Source organism: Octopus sinensis, linkage group LG23 (genome assembly GCF_006345805.1).
Source record: "Octopus sinensis linkage group LG23, ASM634580v1, whole genome shotgun sequence".
Classification (NCBI taxonomy): domain Eukaryota; kingdom Metazoa; phylum Mollusca; class Cephalopoda; order Octopoda; family Octopodidae; genus Octopus; species Octopus sinensis.
The window spans coordinates 32,817,032-32,836,365 of record NC_043019.1 but is presented as its reverse complement, the minus strand read 5'-3'; the positions used below and the strand labels follow the sequence as shown (position 1 = coordinate 32,836,365).

At 41.8% G+C, this 19,334-nt stretch overlaps 1 protein-coding gene across 4 annotated transcripts in view; it reads right to left on the bottom strand.

Moving 5' to 3' along the window:
- The window catches only part of LOC115223485 (protein EFR3 homolog A), a 145,309-nt gene that overhangs the window by 22,442 nt on the left and 103,533 nt on the right, over positions 1-19,334 (bottom strand). For all 4 annotated transcript variants that reach the window (XM_036512595.1, XM_036512596.1, XM_036512592.1 and 1 more), the window contains 6 exons: positions 18,531-18,627; positions 16,363-16,417; positions 11,163-11,335; positions 8,069-8,138; positions 7,013-7,174; positions 199-327 (listed from right to left, as the gene is read on the bottom strand). In XM_036512595.1, the coding sequence (XP_036368488.1) occupies positions 199-327; positions 7,013-7,174; positions 8,069-8,138; positions 11,163-11,335; positions 16,363-16,417; positions 18,531-18,627 (686 nt within the window). The remainder of the gene's footprint in view (positions 1-198; positions 328-7,012; positions 7,175-8,068; positions 8,139-11,162; positions 11,336-16,362; positions 16,418-18,530; positions 18,628-19,334) is intronic.

The following is a 19,334-nucleotide window of genomic DNA, read 5'->3' as shown; positions in this document are numbered from 1 at the left end:
TATTGTAGGGCTGGTGTAAGAGACTAGATCTGGACAATTTGAGCATAAAGCAAATTGAATATTTTGGCCTGATATGGCCAGTTTAAATGCTGAAGGGCAAAAGCAATCATTTTGGCCATAGATCTGATGAGTGAAGGTTGGCCCGCAGCCAAACTGCATGAGAAAAGAAAACAAAAACACCAAGAATTTATCCTTTACCTGGTTGACATGTTCTGAGAATGCAGGAATGGACATCAAATGACATAGCAGATTTAAGTAAGCAGCCAACAGACCATGAATGGCACACTTGTGGGTGATTGGTAGGTGGTTGTTTGTGCATACCATGTGCTGAAATAAATAATTAAATATATAAATAATTAGATTGATAAAAAAGCATGGAGAAGTAGACACTAAATTGACGATGGTGATACTCTCTCTCTCTCTCTTTCACTCTTTTACTTGTTTCAGTTATTTGACTGCGGCCATGCTGGAGCACCACGTTTAGTCGAGCAAATCAACCCTGGGACTTCTTCTTTGTAAGCCCAGTACTTATTCTATCTATCGGTCTCTTTTGCCAAACCGCTAAGTGACGGGGACGTAAACCCACCAGCATCGGTTGTCAAGCAATGATAGGGGGACAAACACAGACACACAAACATATATACACACATATATATACATATATACATACATATACACGACAGGCTTCTTTCAGTTTCCATCTACCAAATCCACTCACAAGGCATTGGTCAGCCCGGGGCTATAGCAGAAGACACTTGCCCAAGATGCCACGCAGTGGGACTGAACACCTCTGGAAACATGGGTGTTTCATTCAACATCCTTAACCAACCCTTATTCAGGGACCTTTCGAGTGGGATGGGTTACTCGACCTGAAGAAAATTCTAACTGGGCCCCGCCTGCAAGGTCATGTGCTGTTTGTTTTGATATGAGATCACCATGTCGCACACATATTGTTGTGATGCATGTGCCTGGTGTACCCTTATCAGACGGGTAGTCATGATGGGTATATTGGGCTTCGTATATTTTACCCCAGTGTCACTTTGATGGCATGAACTGCTCTCTCACTCAATAATAATAATAATAATAATAGGCGCAGGAGTGGCTGTGTGCTAAGTAGCTTGCTAACCAACCACATGGTTCCGGGTTCAGTCCCACTGCGTGGCATCTTGGGCAAGTGTCTTCTGCTATAGCCCCGGGCCGACCAATGCCTTGTGAGTGGATTTGGTAGACGGAAACTGAGAGAAGCCTGTCGTATATATGTATACATATATATATGTTTGTGTGTATGTGTTTGTCTCCCTAGCATTACTTGATAACCGATGCTGGTGTGTTTATGTCCCCGTTACTTAGCGGTTCGGCAAAAGAGACCGATAGAATAAGTACTGGGCTTACAAAAGAATAAGTCCCGGGGTCGAGTTGCTTGATTAAAGGCGGTGCTCCAGCATGGCCACAGTCAAATGACTGAAACAAGTAAAAGAGAGACCCCTGTACTCAGCTGATCTTTGTTTTAACGACCCTGAAAGGAAGAAAGGCAAAATGGACCTCAGCAGCATTTGAACTCAAAACGTAAAGACGGATGAAATACTGTTGAGCATTTCAGTCCAGCAAGCTAACGATTCTGGCAGCTTCATGCATTTCAATAATAATAATAATAATAATAATCCTTTCTACTATAGGCACAAGGCCTGAAATTTGGAGGAACAGGTTAGTCGATTACAACCCCCAGTGCTTGATTGGTACTTAATTTATCGACCCCCACCAAAAGGATGAAAGGCAAAGTCGACCTCGGCAGAATTTGAACCCAGACCATAAAGATAGATGAAATGCTATAAAGCATTTTGCCCAGCATGCTAACGATTATCCCAGTTCGCCACCTACAAAAGCAATAACAGTCCTTTCTACTAAAGGCACAAGGCCTGAAGTTTTGGGGCGGGGAACAGTCAATTACATTGCCCCCAGAGTTTCACTGGTACTTAATTTATCAACCCTGAAAGGACAACAGGCAGAGTTGACCTCAACAGAATTTGAACTCAGAATACTGCCAAGCATTTCGCCCGGCCTGCTAACAATTACTCTTTACTCTTTTACTTGTTTCAGTCATTTGACTGCGGCCATGCTGGAGCACCGCCTTTAATCGAGCAACTCGACCCCGGGACTTATTCTTTTGTAAGCCCAGTACTTATTATATCGGTCTCTTTTGCCGAACCGCTAAGTAACGGGGACATAAACACACCAGCATCGGTTGTCAAGCAATGCTAGGGAACAAACACAGATATACAAACACACATATACATATATATATACATATATACGACGGGCTTCTTTCAGTTTCCGTCTACCAAATCCACTCACAAGGCTTTGGTCGGCCCGAGGCTATAGTAGAAGACACTTGCCCAAGATGCCACGCAGTGGGACTGAACCCGGAACCATGTGGTTGGTAGACAAGCTACCTACCACACAGCCACTCCTGCGCCTGCCAGCTTATCACTTTCTATAGAAAAAAAATTGAGAATGTCTGTCTTTATGTGTGTGTGTGTGTGTGTGCATCATCAAAACTCAAGAACAACCCAACCGATTTCATTCAAATTTTACACATGCCTTACATAGGGTCCATGCAGTGTCATGGGTCCCAAAAATTTTCAGCTTCTTGCTTAATGCAAGCCTGGAGCATTTTCTTACCTCTTACATTTCTTATCTCTTATCTTTCAGTATTATGTGTAAAAAGTGAAACAATAACATCTCAATTGTAATGTGAGAAACTTTCAGTTTAATACTTTTATTATTAATACTGAAACTATTAATAGTGAAACTATTATATCACATATATACATGCATATATGTATATATATACACACACATACATATACATACACACACACATACATATACACACACACATACATACATACACACACACACATACATACATACACTCATACATATATACACACACACACATACATATACACACACATATACACACACACACATACACACACACCCTCACATATATATATAAATCTATAAATACCGGAGTAAACACATAAATGTGAAACAAGGTGGAAAAAAGAGTACTCAAATACCAGTGGTAGAGTAATATGCTTTATTTAAAGCAGCAGAAAATTCAACTACGTGTAACAGGTTTTGTTGAATTTTCTGCTGCTTTAAATAAATCTATATATATAAACATTGATCACAAAACAACATCAAATTCAAGTCAACAACTTTATATATAACACCATACCTCCAAACATTTGATCATTTATAAACATTACCATGGTTCTTAAACACAGAAAATATACATATATAAAGTTGTTGACTCAAATTTGATGCTTGTTCTATGATCAATGTTTCTTCGTCTCTGTTTCAATTACATTTGAGCACTTCTATTTTGCAGTCCTATCAATCCTTTTGTTTCCATAAAAGGAGACAAAACTTATTTCTTGCTGTGTATGTATGTATATACACACCATGATAGATCATTAGCCACTACACACATTTTTTTCTCTCCTTGTTTTTTCTGTGTCCCTTTCTGTAGAAGAGCGTAGGCTCGAAACGTAAAAGACTTTTTTCTATTCCTGAGCGTTATACTAATACATCTGTTTGTTTTGTACACCACCTGTCTTCATCTTTTGTTTTTTTTCATAAACTCTCCCTCTATATATATATATATAATATATATATATATATATATACTAGCAGCTAAGCCCAGTTTCACCTGGTCTGTTTGGATGATGTGGCTGTGATCGTTTTTGGTTAGGCATAATCTATAACAGCGTTTCTCAACCTTATCATTTCGGGTTCCCTGTTCCAATTGGAGCCTCCAGTTGTATGAAAATTTCCTGACTCCACCTCCATGTCATAAAACAGCTTCACGAGTTGTGAAGAACAAATTTGTACATAGTCTGTTTCTGAGAGCTATTCTTGTGGACCTTTGTCTAATTGTTAAAACATTGGACGATCTTTCGCTATGGGAACACATGACTATCACTTACAATCCACTTATAAACCAGATGTGTCTATTTACATTTTTGCAAATGATCATCGGTTTCCGTAAAAAGTTATTATTTTTTTATTATGGGGTTGGGGGGAAAATGGACCTTTTGAAGTAGGCATGAAAGTGAAAGAGACAGAGAGAGTGCAATTGTAGTGGACGTGAAGCGGAAGAATTAATGTGCGTGTGTGTGCGTGTGTTTGATGGGGTATGCAAGACAATGTGTGGTGTGTATGTGAATTGCTTTAGTTAATGTGCGTGAATAGACAGAGAGAGTAATGTTGCTGGTGTGTGTGTGTGGGTGTGTATGTGAAAGAGAGAGATCAAGGTTACTACTTGGATTGACCTGTGATAAATACATCTGAGGGTGAAGCCGGTCATTTGAATAAACATATTTTGGAATTGCATTTTTGAGCCTTCTTTCATATATATTTCCATTCGTGCGGTACCTTACAACTTCACTTTTAAATTCACTTCATAACTTAAAATTGAATAGAAGGTACGTATTTTTTTAATATCTCCTAATGTAATTTTATATGTATAAGCTTTGAATAATATATTCTCCTTATGTTAATCTTGTTGTTTATGTAGTATCTATTTATCGTATTTTTCTTTGTTATTAGTTATTAAATAATTTAGACATACTTTGATAAATAGATAGGTTCGTTTTTAAATGGTTTAGGTTATGTTTAATAATAGAATAATTCTATATAAGTTATTATTCATATTCATAAATTTGTTTTAGAGTGGTTTGGGGTTTTTAATAGTATATTGCCGAGTAGGGAATGTTACTGTATGTGTGGCTGAGTGTATGTATCTGCTGAATTTGTTACTCCTCTGTGTTGGAGTGGAGGTGGGAGTGCGGTTGTGTGTGAGTGATTGTGAGTGTGTGTGTGTGGGTGTGCATTGTTTATGTGTAGAAATGTTGTTTTCTTTTGAGTGTTTATGTATGTGTGAATGTGTGTGTGTGTGTGTGAGTTTGTTTGCGTATTTGTGTATGTTTGTTGCATGCATGTGGTATTTGGAATATGTGTGTGTGTGTGTGTGAGTTTGTTTGCGTATTTGTGTATGTTTGTTGCATGCATGTGGTATTTGGAATATGTGTGTGTGTGTGTGTGTTTGTTTTAAGTATTTATGTATGGTTGTTGTATACATGTGGTATATGGTATTTGGTAGTTTCTTGCTAAGAATGAAATGTTTCTGTTGTTGTGGTTGAGTATTTGCGGCTGCTGGATGTGTGGTTGTCATGCAGAGTGAGTGTATTTATGAATGAGGGTTGTATGTGTGTGTGTGGGAGTATGAATAAGTAATGTGTAGTAGTATACGGCTACTTTATTTATTTATCGTTGCCTAGATGTTTATGTGCATCTATAGAGATATATATATGGATGTGTGAGTTAGTGTATGAGCATGTGTGTATATATATTTTATTTTTATTTTTGTTTTTTGAAATTAGATTCTTCATCTTTAAATATGAGAACTTAAATACTAGGTTTCTTTATATTCAATTGTTTATAGAGGTTATTTTAGTTCTTGATTATATATAGATTATATATATATATTTTTTCATTGATAAATTTATATTATTTATAGTTTTAGTCATTTTAAATTTATATCTTAAAAATATTGATTATTTTTAGATCTGAAATCCACCTGATGAATGTCCTTAGAAGAGACACGAAACAATTGTAGTGGCGAATTTAATTTTATTTAATTTATATTAAATTTTTATGTATTGGATTAAGTCTTTCTTTGTTTAATTTGCAAAATAGTGGTTTTGTCTCTAATTAATATTATATATATATATATATATCAGACTGGAGCCTGGTGCACCCTTCTGGCTTCCTAAACCCCGGTCGAACTGTCCAACCCATGCTAGCATGGAAAACGGACGTTAAACGATGATGATGATGAATTTGAAACTCAGAACATAAAGATGGACAAATGCTGCTTAGGCATTTTGCTTGATGTGCAAATGATTCTTCCAGCTTGCCTTTAATATTAATAATAATAATAATAATAATAATAATGATAATAATAATAATAATAATAATAATAATGATAATGATAATAATAATAATAATAATGATAATAATAATAATAATAATAATAATGATAATAATAATAATAATATGGACAAGAAACAATAAATCATATTATCTCTAGCTGCCCAGTCCTGGCTAAGAAGGAATATATTCACAGACATGACAGAGTTGGAACCTACATACATTGGAAGCTATGCCAACATTATGGAATAACAACAGAAAAAAGATGGTATAGGCACACACCAGAAAAGGTCACAGAAAACGAGAAAGCAACCATACTCTGGGATATGCCGATACACACAGATAGAGAAATTAAGGCCAACAGACCAGATATAGTTGTCAGAGATCATGAAGAAAAAAAATGCTTTCTAATTGATGTATCAATACCGGCAGATGACAACGTGTCTCTAAAAGAAATGGAGAAACTCTCAAAATACAAAGACCTGGAAATAGAGGTAACTAGAATGTGGAACCTGAAAACAGAAACAATTCCTATCATAGTAGGTGCATTAGGCATGATAAAAAAATATTCAGACAAATACATAACAAAAACACCAGGACTTACAAACACATATAACATATAGAAAATTGCACTACTAGGCACTGCACACATCCTACGCAGAACACTTTCCATACAATAACCATCAGAGCATCACAACAAATCACAGCACATACCCAAGGCACACAGAGCTGCGCTCGGTAGTGAAGTGAAAGCACGTTATAAAAATAAAACTACTGAATGATAATAATAATAATAATGATAATAATAATAATAATAATAATAATAATAATGATAATAATAATGATAATAATAATAATAATAATAATAATAATAATAATAATCTTTTCTACTACAGACACAATATCTGGAATTTGGGCAGAGATGGGTAGAGTCGATTGCATCAATCTCCAACGCTTAACTCGTACTTATCACCTGGAGTTAAACAAGAACAATACTTAGAAGTCTATTTACCTGTATGTCAAGAGCAAGTCTGCAGAGGTCAACCAGTAAATCACTACTACCAAGCTCAACTAGTATCAGAGCCATGGTGCAGTAAAGGGCCTCAAAGTTCTCCACATGGTTTGAGTTCATTTCAATATTTTCATAGAGGTGATGATAAAAATGGTTGCCATTCTGGAATTATAAAACAGAGAGAATTGCTATATGGAACTGATGGCATATGAAGGACACAGACTCTCTCTCTCTCATTCACACATAATCAGCATCTGTTAATGTGCTTTCCTTGCCGGCATGGGTTGGACACAGGCATTGGACATGGGTTGAACACATGCACTGTAAATGGTGAAAACACTAAGGAAGTTATAGAGGGCTGAGAGAGAGTAAACATGATAGTTTCTCATGCACACACACTCATTTTGAGTATAAATATTTATAACACTAAGAGTATTATATAGAGCTGAGTGAATAGACGATAACCCCTCTCTCTCTTTCTCTCCTCTTTCCAACACACACACATTCAATATAAGTAAACTTCATAATTGTATTGGAAGCACATGGCTTAGTGGTGAAAGTGTTGAACTCAGGATCGTAAGATTGTGGTTTCAATTCTTGGACTGGGCAATGCATTGTTCTTGAGAAGAACACTTCATTCCACATTACACCAGTCCACTAAGCAGGCAAAGGCATGTATTCCTGCGACAGACTAAGTTCCTATCTATTGGGGAATACATACACCAAAGGAACCAGCCTAATGACTTTATAAGACTTGAGAATGAGTTTTATCTTTTCTGGAATCACATGGCTAAGTGGTTAAGGTGCTGGACTTGTGATCATAAGATTGTGGTTTCAATTCCTGAACTGGGCAAAGCATTGTGTGCTTCAGCAAAACACTTCATTTTGTCATTCCTGTCCACTCAGGTGGCAAAAATGAGTAATCTTGTAACAGACCAGCATCCCATCCAGCGGGGAGTATATACACCACAGAACCTGGGTAACTGACCCTGTGAGTCTATGCAAGTCAGGAAGGAGTTCTATTTTAAAATTCACAATCTCCTCCGTCACACTTACCTTCTTCATAAACATGATATCTTGACGTGGGGTGGTTTCAATGGTCAGCTCAGAGAGGTCCTTCAACATGCTGAACAAATGAAATATCAAAAAATATAAAAAAAACATTATTTTAGAAAGAAATTTCTTTGATGAAAAACAATGGCTTGAATCTTGTATATTTAACCTTTAACCCTTTCGTTACCGTATTTATTTTGAGATGTTCTGTGTTTCTTTCAATTATTTTAAAATATAACAAAGAATTTAGTAAAATAACTTAGTTATCATTCAGCTAGTGTTAGGAACAGAAATTGTGACTAAGGTTTGGTGGAAGATTTTAATTCAGAACTTATGAAAACAAGACATTTTACCACAGAGCCAGAGCCGGTTTTGGCCGGGTTAGTAACAAAAGGGTTAAGCATTTAAACTGGCCAAATCCAGTCAAAATAATCAACCTGCTTTATCTTCAAACAAGCCAGATCTCTCACACTTACCCTACAATATTATTCTAAAAACAAGCAAGCATACCATTGAAATCTCAAAGCTACAAAGTATTGCATGACTAATTCATGTCAGTGTGAATAAAAAAGCATTACACCTGACTGAGAAATCTGGGTCAAGCTGAAAGGTTAAGCAAGACATTCACTTAAAACAATGGAAAGAATTTGTCTTGAAAGAAGCATGAGCTGTTCTTGATGGCTTCAGTGTCATCTAGATGTCATTGCTTATTGGTGACCTTAAGAAAAGCTTCTTGCATGCTATAATGGAATCGATGCTGTTGTATGGACACACTGCTTGGAAACTCACCAAAAACACCAGGTGGCATGGCTGGATGCCACTTATGTCAACATAGACCCATCTTCAATGGCAGAGTTGATACCAGTGCCAGTGCCACACTAGGAGTTCCACACTGGGAGCGCCCGTGGTGGTTCCACACTAGGAGCACCCATGGAGCGCCTGTGCTGGTGCCATGCAGGTGGCGCCCGTGCCGGTACCACACAGGGGGACACTTGTGCCGGTGCCACGCAGGGGGCGCCCGTGCCGTTACCACACAAGGGGCACTTGTGCTGGTGCCATGTTAAACGCACCCAATAAACCCCATGGAGTGGTTGGCATTAAGAAGGGCATCCAGCCATTGAAACCACGCCAGAAGGGACAATGAAGCCTGGTGCCAACCCTTGGATTTAGCAGCTTTGGTCAAACCATCCAACCCATGCCAGCATGGAAAACAGACATTAAATCTATTTATCTATTTTATATCTTTTACTTGCTTCAGTCATTACACTCCGGCCATGCTGGGGAATTGCTCTGAGGAAATTTTCGTTGAATGAATTAACCCCAGTACTTATCATTTTGTGTTAAACCAGGTACTTATTCTAGCAGTTTCTTTAGCTGAACTGCTAAGTCACAGGAGCACAAACACACCAGCACTGGTTATGAAGTGGTACAGGGTGGGGGTGGGGGTGCATACGCACGCACGCACACACACACACACAGATATGTATGGTGGGCTCCTTTCAGTTGCCATCTACCAAATCCACTCACAAGGTTCTGGTCAACCTGAGGCTAGAGCAAAAGACACTCGCCCTAAGTGCCGTACAATGAGATTGAACCTAGAACCGTGTGGCTGGGAAGCAAGCCTCTTTTCATGCAGCCATGCTTATGTCTAGATGATGATGATGGTGATGATGACATATCCCTTGGTAAAAGCATCTCACCAAATGAAGACAAGTCTTCTTGTAATCACGGATGTCACTAGAGAGAGAGAAAAAGAGAGGGGGAGAGAGAGGAGGGAGAGAGAAAGAGGGAGAGAAAGAGGGAGAGAGAGAAAGAGGGAGAGAGAGAAAGGGGGAGGGAGAGAAAGGGGGAGGGAGAGAGAGAAAGAGGGAGAGAGAGAAAGAGGGAGAGAGAAAGAGGGAGAGAGAGAGGAAAAGGGAGGGGAGAGAGGAAAAGGGAGGGGAGAGAGGAAAAGGGAGGGGAGAGAGGAAAAGGGAGGGGAGAGAGGAAAAGGGAGGGGAGAGAGAGAAGGAGGAAAAGAGGGAGGGAGAGAGAGAGAGGAGGGAGAAAGAAAGAGGGAGAGAGAAAGAGGGAGGGAGAGAGAGAAAGAGGGAGGGAGAGAGAGAAAGAGGGAGAGAGAGAGAGACACACACAAAGCTCTTTTGTTGGATGATGCTGCAAAGGCTAGCATGAACTCATTAGTGATGCTTTCCTAGGGTCCCCCCTAATACTGATATACACTGGTTGACCATACAGCCACATAAACCTTCATAGACGAGAGGTGTACAGCCATAGGATGTTGCCCTCCCTGCTCAACTCCCCAAATGCTGTGTGGGATCGTGATGGTCGATGTGAAAGAGTTGAGAAAACATGAACAACAGTGGTTAGAGCGTCGAGCTTACGATCGTGAGGTTGTGAGCTCGAATCCTGGACCGGGCTGCGTGTTGTGTTCTTGAGCAAGACACTTTATTTCACGTTGCTCCAGTTCACTCAGCTGTAGAAATGAGTTGTGACATCACAGGTGCCAAGCTGTATCGGCCCCTTTGCCTTTACCTTGGACAACACTGGTGGCGTGGAGAGGGGGGGCCGGTATGCATGGGCGACTGCTGGTCTTCCATAAAAAACAACCTTGCCCAGACTTGTGCCTCGGAGGGTAACTCTCTAGATGCAAACCCATGGTCAGTGTCTGACCGAAGGGGGTCACCATGTCACCATGATCTGAGGGAGATTTAACTGCTATTTCTAAAGGCGATATGAAACTGCCTGTACTCAAACCAAACCGGGAGATTTGCAGTGTTTGGCAGCAGTTGTAGTAATAGTGATGACAGCAAGGGGCGCCCATGCCGGTACCACACAAGGGGCACTTGTGCTGGTGCCATGTTAAACGCACCCAATAAACTCTATGGAGTTGATGACAGCAGCGTTGGTAATAATATTAATCATAGTGGCGGTGTATGGGATTATATTCGCAGTAGCAGCAGCAGCAACAGTAGTGGTAGTAGTGGTAGTAGTAGCAGTAGCTGCAGCTGTTGTAGTGATAGTAGTGCCAGCAGAAGAGGCAGTAGTGTTGAAGGAAGGAATGAATAAAGGTCGATAGACAAGAAAGAAGGATACTGACCAGACGTTCTTCAGCTTCTGAGTGTTTCCATGGCGATCAATGAGGGTGTGGAGGATGTCTTGCACAATGAGACGCAAAGCAGGCTCCTCCACCTGCGACATCTTCAACAAGGGAATGAGGAATTCTGGTGGGAAAGCATTCATCATGACAACTGTTTGGTATTTGGTCGCCACCTGAAATGGGCAGAAATAATCCTTTATTGCAATTGCTGTTGATTTAAACCAGGGGTTCTCCAACCGGGGTCCATATAAAATTTCTGCGGTCCACAGATACAATATAGTAAACCAGGGGTTCTCCAACCGGAGTCCATATAAAATTTCTGCGGTCCACAGATACAATATAGTAAACCAGGGGTTCTCCAACCGGGGTCCATATAAAATTTCTGCGGTCCACAAATACAATATAGTAAACCAGGGGTTCTCCAACCGGGGTCCATATAAAATTTCTGCGGTCCACAGATACAATATAGTAAACCAGGGGTTCTCCAACCGGAGTCCATATAAAATTTCTGCGGTCCACAGATACAATATAGTAAACCAGGGGTTCTCCAACCGGGGTCCATATAAAATTTCTGCAGTCCACAGATACAATATAGTAAACCAGGAGTTCTCCAACCGGAGTCCATATAAAATTTCTGCGGTCCACAGATACAATATAGTAAACCAGGGGTTCTCCAACCGGAGTCCATATAAAATTTCTGCAGTCCACAGATACAATATAGTAAACCAGGGGTTCTCCAACCGGGGTCCATATAAAATTTCTGCGGTCCACAGATACTATATAGTAAACCAGGGGTTCTCCAACCGGGGTCCATATAAAATTTCTGCGGTCCACAGATACAATATAGTAAACCAGGGGTTCTGAACCGGGGTCCATATAAAATTTCTGCGGTCCACAGATGCAATATAGTAAACTGGGGGGGGGGGGGGTCCACAGTAATTTTTCAGGGGTCATGAATAAATTGTGCTTAGACCAGTAAAGTTTGTGTGCAATAAATTGATTATACCTGCACAACACACAAAATAATTAAGCAATTTTTATACACTTCATAAAAATATATTTGATTATAAAAATAACTGCAAAGACCCGACAAATAATGTGAGTTCATGGCTGCTTCCTGCACCAGTTTCGCATAGCCCCAGCCCATCCGAAGTACCTTGGATTGCAGTACGACCTGCTGTGCTTACCTTGGATCGTATGGTGACCTGCCATGCTTGAGTAGACCTATTGAGTCAAGTACATCGACATCAAAATAAATATTAAATGGAAACTGTAGTTGTGATACCTGTGCCGGTGGCACGTAAAAAGCACCATCCGAACGTGGCCGGTGCCAGCGCCGCCTTGACTGGCTTCTGTGCCGGCGGCACGTAAAAAGCACCAACCGATCGTGGCCGCTGCCAGCCTCCCCTGGCATCTGTGCTGGTGGCACATAAAAAGCACCCACTACACTCACGGAGTGGTTGGCGTTAGGAAGAGCATCCAGCTGTAGAAACACTGCCAGATCAGACTGGAGCCTGGTGCAGCCTCCTGGCTTCTCAGACCCCAGTCGAACCGTCCAACCCGTGCTAGCACGGAAAACGGACGTTAAACGATGATGATAATACGATTTGTTAAACATTGAATGACTATAGGGATCCACCCAAGTAAAATAGGAACCAAAGGGGTTCACAATTAAAAAAAAAAAATGGTTGAGAACCCCTGATTTAAACAAAAGGGAGAGACAGTGCTAACAATACTGCGAGCTCACCACCTTAATAATAATCCTTTCTACTATAGGCAAAAAGCCTGAAATTTTGTGGGGAGGTGACTAGTTGATTACATATTGCTCCCAGTGTTTATCGACCCTGAAAGGATGAAAGGCACAGTTGACCTTGGCAGAATTTGAACTCAGAATGTAGCAGCAGACGAAATACCACTAAGCATTTCACCCACCATGCTAACGATTCTGCTAGCTCACCACCTTAATAATAGTAATAATAATAATAATAATAATAATAATAATAATGCCCTGATGCAGTACCAGGCAGTGGCTCTCATGGCTTCTGATCTTAACTGATTGGAAGTGCTATCATGTACATTGTTTTGTCTTGGTATAAAAGATGGGCTACAGCAAATATTCTGCTCAATACCACAGATTTGCTTGTCAGTTGTTTGACCTTAAGCAGTTGAGCATGCCCCTTAGTGGCTGACGATATGTGCATCTCTGATCACGAGCAGAAGTAGTGGGGGAGCATCATAGCCATGTGTTGAGAGGGATTCTTTGGGGTTTGAATAATTCACCTCTGGAAACATGGGTGGTTCTTTCAACATCCTTAAACAACCCTTATTCAGAGACCTTTTGAGCGGGATGGGCTACTCAACCTGAAGAAAATTCTAACTGGGCCCCACCTGCAAGGTCATGTGCTGTTTATCTTGATATGAGATCACCATGTCGCGCACATATGGTTGTGATGCATGTGCCTGGTGTACCTTTATCAGACGGGTAGTCATGATGGGTATATTGGGCTTCGTATATTTTACCCCAGTGTCACTTTGATGGCATGCACTGCTCTCTCACTCAATAATAATAATAATAAAAAAAATAAGTTTCAACATTTCAGTTTACAAGCATCAGTTGTGGTGTGCAAGAGAGACAATTGTGCTGGTATGGTCATGTGGCAAGAATGGATGAAGATAGCTGTGTGAAAAAGTGCCACACCCTAGCGGCCTGGGGGAACCCGTGGAAGAGGTAGACCCAGGAAAACCTGGGATGAGGTGCTGAAGCACAACCTTCGAACATTAGGCCTCACCCATGCCAACATCCCTTCATTGGACACTAAACTCTGCTTGCGAAGACCTGTTGGGGCAAGTGAAATCGAAATTGAACCAAATTCGATGACTGGCACCCGTGCCAATTGAGTGCTAACAGCTCCATCCGAGCGGGATCACTGCCAGAGCAGCTGTCTGGCTTCTGTGCCGGTGGCACGTAAAAAGCACCATTTGAGCATGATCGTTACCAGCGTCACCTTACTAGCACTTGTGCTGGTGGCACATGAACAAAACATTTGAGCGAAGTCGTTGCCAGTGCCACTGGACTGACTCCTGTGCAGGTGGCACATAAAAAACACCATTTCGAGTGAGGCTGTTGCCAGTACCACGTGAGTGGCCCTCGTGGCGGTGGCACATAAAAGCACCCACTACACTCTCGGAGTGGCTGGTGTTAGGAAGGGCATCCAGCTGTAGAAACTCTGCCAGATCAGATTGGAGCCTGGTGCAGCCATCTGGTTTGCCAGTCCTCTGTCAAATCGTCCAACCCATGCTAGCATGGAAAGCGGACGTTAAACAATGATGATGATGATGATGATAATGATGATGAATTTCTTTTGTTTTCTAACATTCAATTGATTGATAATGATGATTAAAATGATTCATTATATTCAGACAAAGTCATAAAATGTTTGTGATTTTAAGAGAGTAGGTCAACTTTGCCCACTTTCCTTCTGAAATCAATGAGATAAAGAGATATCCAATAATGATAAGAAAGTGGTTGTGATGACAACATGATGGTTGTGTAGTTAGGATAATTGATGATGAGAATATGATGGTGGTGGTGGTGGTGGTGATGCCAATGACAATGATGAGAACAATACGACAATGATGTTGAACATGAAGCAAGGGGAGGGGAGTTATGATGATGGTGGTTGTAGTGGTGGTGGTGGCGTCGATGGCAGTGATGATGTTGGCGGAGGTGGTGGCAAAGGTCGATGATGGAGGTGGTGGCAAAGGTCGATGATGGAGGTGGTGGCAAAGGTCGATGATGGAGGTGGTGGCAAAGGTCGATGATGGAGGTGGTGGCAAAGGTCGATGATGGAGGTGGTGGCAAAGGTCGATGATGGAGGTGGTGGCAAAGGTCGATGATGGAGGTGGTGGCAAAGGTCGATGATGGAGGTGGTGGCAAAGGTCGATGATGGAGGTGGTGGCAAAGGTCGATGATGGAGGTGGTGGCAAGGTCGATGATGGAGGTGGTGGCAAGGTCGATGATGGAGGTGGTGGCAAAGGTCGATGATGGAGGTGGTGGCAAAGGTCGATGATGGAGGTGGTGGCAAAGGTCGATGATGGAGGTGGTGGCAAAGGTCGATGATGGAGGTGGTGGCAAAGGTCGATGATGGAGGTGGTGGCAAAGGTCGATGATGGAGGTGGTGGCAAAGGTCGATGATGGAGGTGGTGGCAAGGTCGATGATGGAGGTGGTGGCAAGGTCGATGATGGAGGTGGTGGCAAAGGTCGATGATGGAGGTGGTGGCAAAGGTCGATGATGGAGGTGGTGGCAAAGGTCGATGATGGAGGTGGTGGCAAAGGTCGATGATGGAGGTGGTGGCAAAGGTCGATGATGGAGGTGGTGGCAAAGGTCGATGATGGAGGTGGTGGCAAAGGTCGATGATGGAGTGGTGGCAAAGGTCGATGATGGAGGTGGTGGCAAAGGTCGATGATGGAGGTGGTGGCAAAGGTCGATGATGGAGGTGGTGGCAAGGTCGATGATGGAGGTGGTGGCAAAGGTCGATGATGGAGGTGGTGGCAAAGGTCGATGATGGAGGTGGTGGCAAAGGTCGATGATGGAGGTGGTGGCAAAGGTCGATGATGGAGGTGGTGGCAAAGGTCGATGATGGAGGTGGTGGCAAGGTCGATGATGGAGGTGGTGGCAAGGTCGATGATGGAGGTGGTGGCAAAGGTCGATGATGGAGGTGGTGGCAAAGGTCGATGATGGAGGTGGTGGCAAAGGTCGATGATGGAGGTGGTGGCAAAGGTCGATGATGGAGGTGGTGGCAAAGGTCGATGATGGAGGTGGTGGCAAAGGTCGATGATGGAGGTGGTGGCAAAGGTCGATGATGGAGGTGGTGGCAAAGGTCGATGATGGAGGTGGTGATGACAATGATGGCGACGGTAGTGGTGGTGGTGGTGGTAGAGATGACGGTGAGGATGGCAATGAGAGTTGTGTAGTCAGGATGGTAATGACAAGAATGACAATGGCGATAGTGGTGGTGGTGGTGGTGGTAGTTTTTGTGTTGACACATTGCTAATAACAATATAACAGCAACAACGATGGTGAAGATGACAGGTGATGGAGGGGATGATGATGATAGTGATCAGTGTGGTGGTGGTGGTGGTGGTGATGATGAGAATGATGATGATGATGACGATAAGCAGTATGTATCACTAACTTACTTTTAACAGAGTCTTCAATAACATGTTCTGTAGTTGAATATCTATTGGCGGTGTCCTGAAAACAGAAAAAAAAAACATAACCTAAGAAGTAGTTTCTACCAAATAAAGAGGATAGAACATAAACTATACAGGGTAAAGAACCCCTTCGGTGATGAATGACCAAGGGATTGCACTTAGAAAGTCCCCCTCCGAGGCACAAGTCTGGGCAAGATTGTTTATGGAAGACCAGCAGTCACCCATGCATACCTATTTCTTTACTACCCAAAAGGGGCTAAACACAGAGGGGACAAACAAGCACAGACACACAGATTAAGTCAATTACATCGACTCCAGTGCATAACTGGTACTTAATTTATCGACCCCGAAAGGATGAAAGGCAAAGTCGACCTTGGTGGAATTTGTACTCAGAACGTAACGGCAGACGAAATACGGCTACGTATCTCGCCCGGCGTGCTAACGTTTCTGCCAGCTCACCCATGCATACCAGCCTCCCGCTCTCTATGCCATCGATGTTATCCAAGGGAAACACCGATACAGTTTGGCACCAGTGACATCACAACTCATTTCTACAGATGAGTGAACTGGAGCAATGTGAAATAAAGTGTCTTGCTCAAGAACACAGCACATAGCCCGGCCAGGGAATCGAACTCACAACCTCATGATTGTGAGCCTAACGCTCTAACCACTGTGCCATGCACCTTCAGAGAGAACATAACATAAGGGATCATAAGCGGAAAGTGTAACCTCTCAAAAGAGCTGTTCTTCACTCCTACTCCAGAGCGTCGGCTGCGGGGTCATTCCGAAAAGCTCTACTTGCGACGATTTCATCTCAATCGAAGGAGAGGAGCTTTCTCCGTCCGGGTTGCGGATCCGTGGAACAAGCTGCCAGACGAGATGGTGAAGATGCTTTGTTCAAAGCCTCCCTGGACCTCAAGTGGCCTGAACTCTTTACATGAACACCACCCTGTACTTAACTCCATGTCCCCCTACATGGCCTTGCTATTTGCTTTTGAGCCAAATTAACTAACTAACTAACTAACTAACTAACTAATTAACTAACTTTATACCAAATAACGAGGACATAGCATAAACTATACAACAGGAATCCATTAAGCCCATTCACCATTCTTTTATCTCGTGAAATTCTACTTAGAAGTAAAAGACTCTGTCTTTGCATCTTTTGCAGAATAAAGGCTGTGACCCAGAGATTGTGAAGTGCTGATACTGTTGATCCAGTAGGACTGAACCGGGAACCATGTGGTTCGTAAGTGGCTGTGTGGACACTAAACTCTGCTTGCGAAGACCTGTTGGGGCAAGTGAAATCGAAATTTCAGTTTACAGGCATCAGTTGTGGTGTGCAAGAGAGACAATTGTGCTGGTATGGTCATGTGGCAAGAATGGATGAAGATAGCTGTGTGAAAAAGTGCCACACCCTAGCGGTTGAGGGAACCTGTGGAAGAGGTAGACCCAGGAAAACCTGGGATGAGGTGCTGAAGCACGACCTTCGAACATTAGGCCTCACCCATGCCAACATCCCTTCATTGGACACTAAACTCTGCTTGCGAAGACCTGTTGGGGCAAGTGAAATCGAAATTGAACCAAATTCGATGACTGGCACCCATGCCAATTGAGCGCTAACAGCTCCATCCGAGCGGGATCACTGCCAGAGCAGCTGTCTGGCTTCTGTGCCGGTGGCACGTAAAAAGCACCATTTGAGCATGATCGTTACCAGCGTCACCTTACTAGCACTTGTGCTGGTGGCACATGAACAAAACATTTGAGCGAAGTCGTTGCCAGTGCCACTGGACTGACTCCTATGCAGGTGGCACATAAAAAACACCACTAAACTTCTTAAAAATTAAACAATTAGGAAATGATCTCCATAAATTGAGATCAATAAAAATTTACATGGGAAATGTAATGGGAAGAGAGTCTGATCTCTTGTAAGTACAGAGACAATTATGGATGTGTTTCGGTATAATGAGGCCTTTTCAGCAAGGCATAGACAAACATTTAACTGCCATGCCAAAGATTGACACAAAGGTGAATATATTACGTGTATGATAAGGTGATTTAAATTAATGATATTAGAAAATTTCCCAGGGTGCTATCTGCAAGAAAAATATATAGTTATGTGAGATAAGCAATATAGAGAGAGAATCACTTACCCATAGTCTTCATGATTGGTTTTCTGAGGTAATTTTCCCAATACAAACATCATGGTATCAATCTTTTGGTAATCAGGCAGGTTGTTGGCAAACTCACCTGCAACAAGAGTGACAACATACCATTTTAAAACATGCTGTGATCATCATTACACTCTTTCCATAACTCTCTCTGACTCTCGTTCACTGGTCATTTCTCTTTCTCTCTCTCTCTAATCCTGTGTATGTGTATACACACACACATTCTTTTACTGGTTTCAGTCATTTCACTGCGGCCATGCTGGAGCACCATCTTACAAAGTTTTTTAGTCAAAGAAATCAACCCCAGGACTTATTCTTTGTAAGTCTAGTACTTATTCTATCAGTCTCTTTTGCCGAACTGTTAAGTTATAAGGATATAAACACACCAACGTTGGTTGTGAAGCAATGGTGGGAAGACAAGCACAGACACAAAGACATACATAAATACATACATACGTACGTACATACATGCATACATACAAGTTTCTTTTAGCTTGTCTACCAAATCCACTTCCAAGGCTTTGGTTAGGCCAGAATTATATATATATATATATATATATATATATATGTATAAGGACCAAATTTGCTAAGTAAACTGTATTAAACTCACACACACACACGCACGCACACACACACACAGAGTTCTACACATGTTTTGACTTTTGAAAATACAACATTGAACAAAGGCTATCCTAATATTTGAATAAAACCATTTCACTTTAACGGGCGGGCGGGCAGACAGACAGACAGACAGACTTATTATTTGAGGGAATAAAATCCAAACTA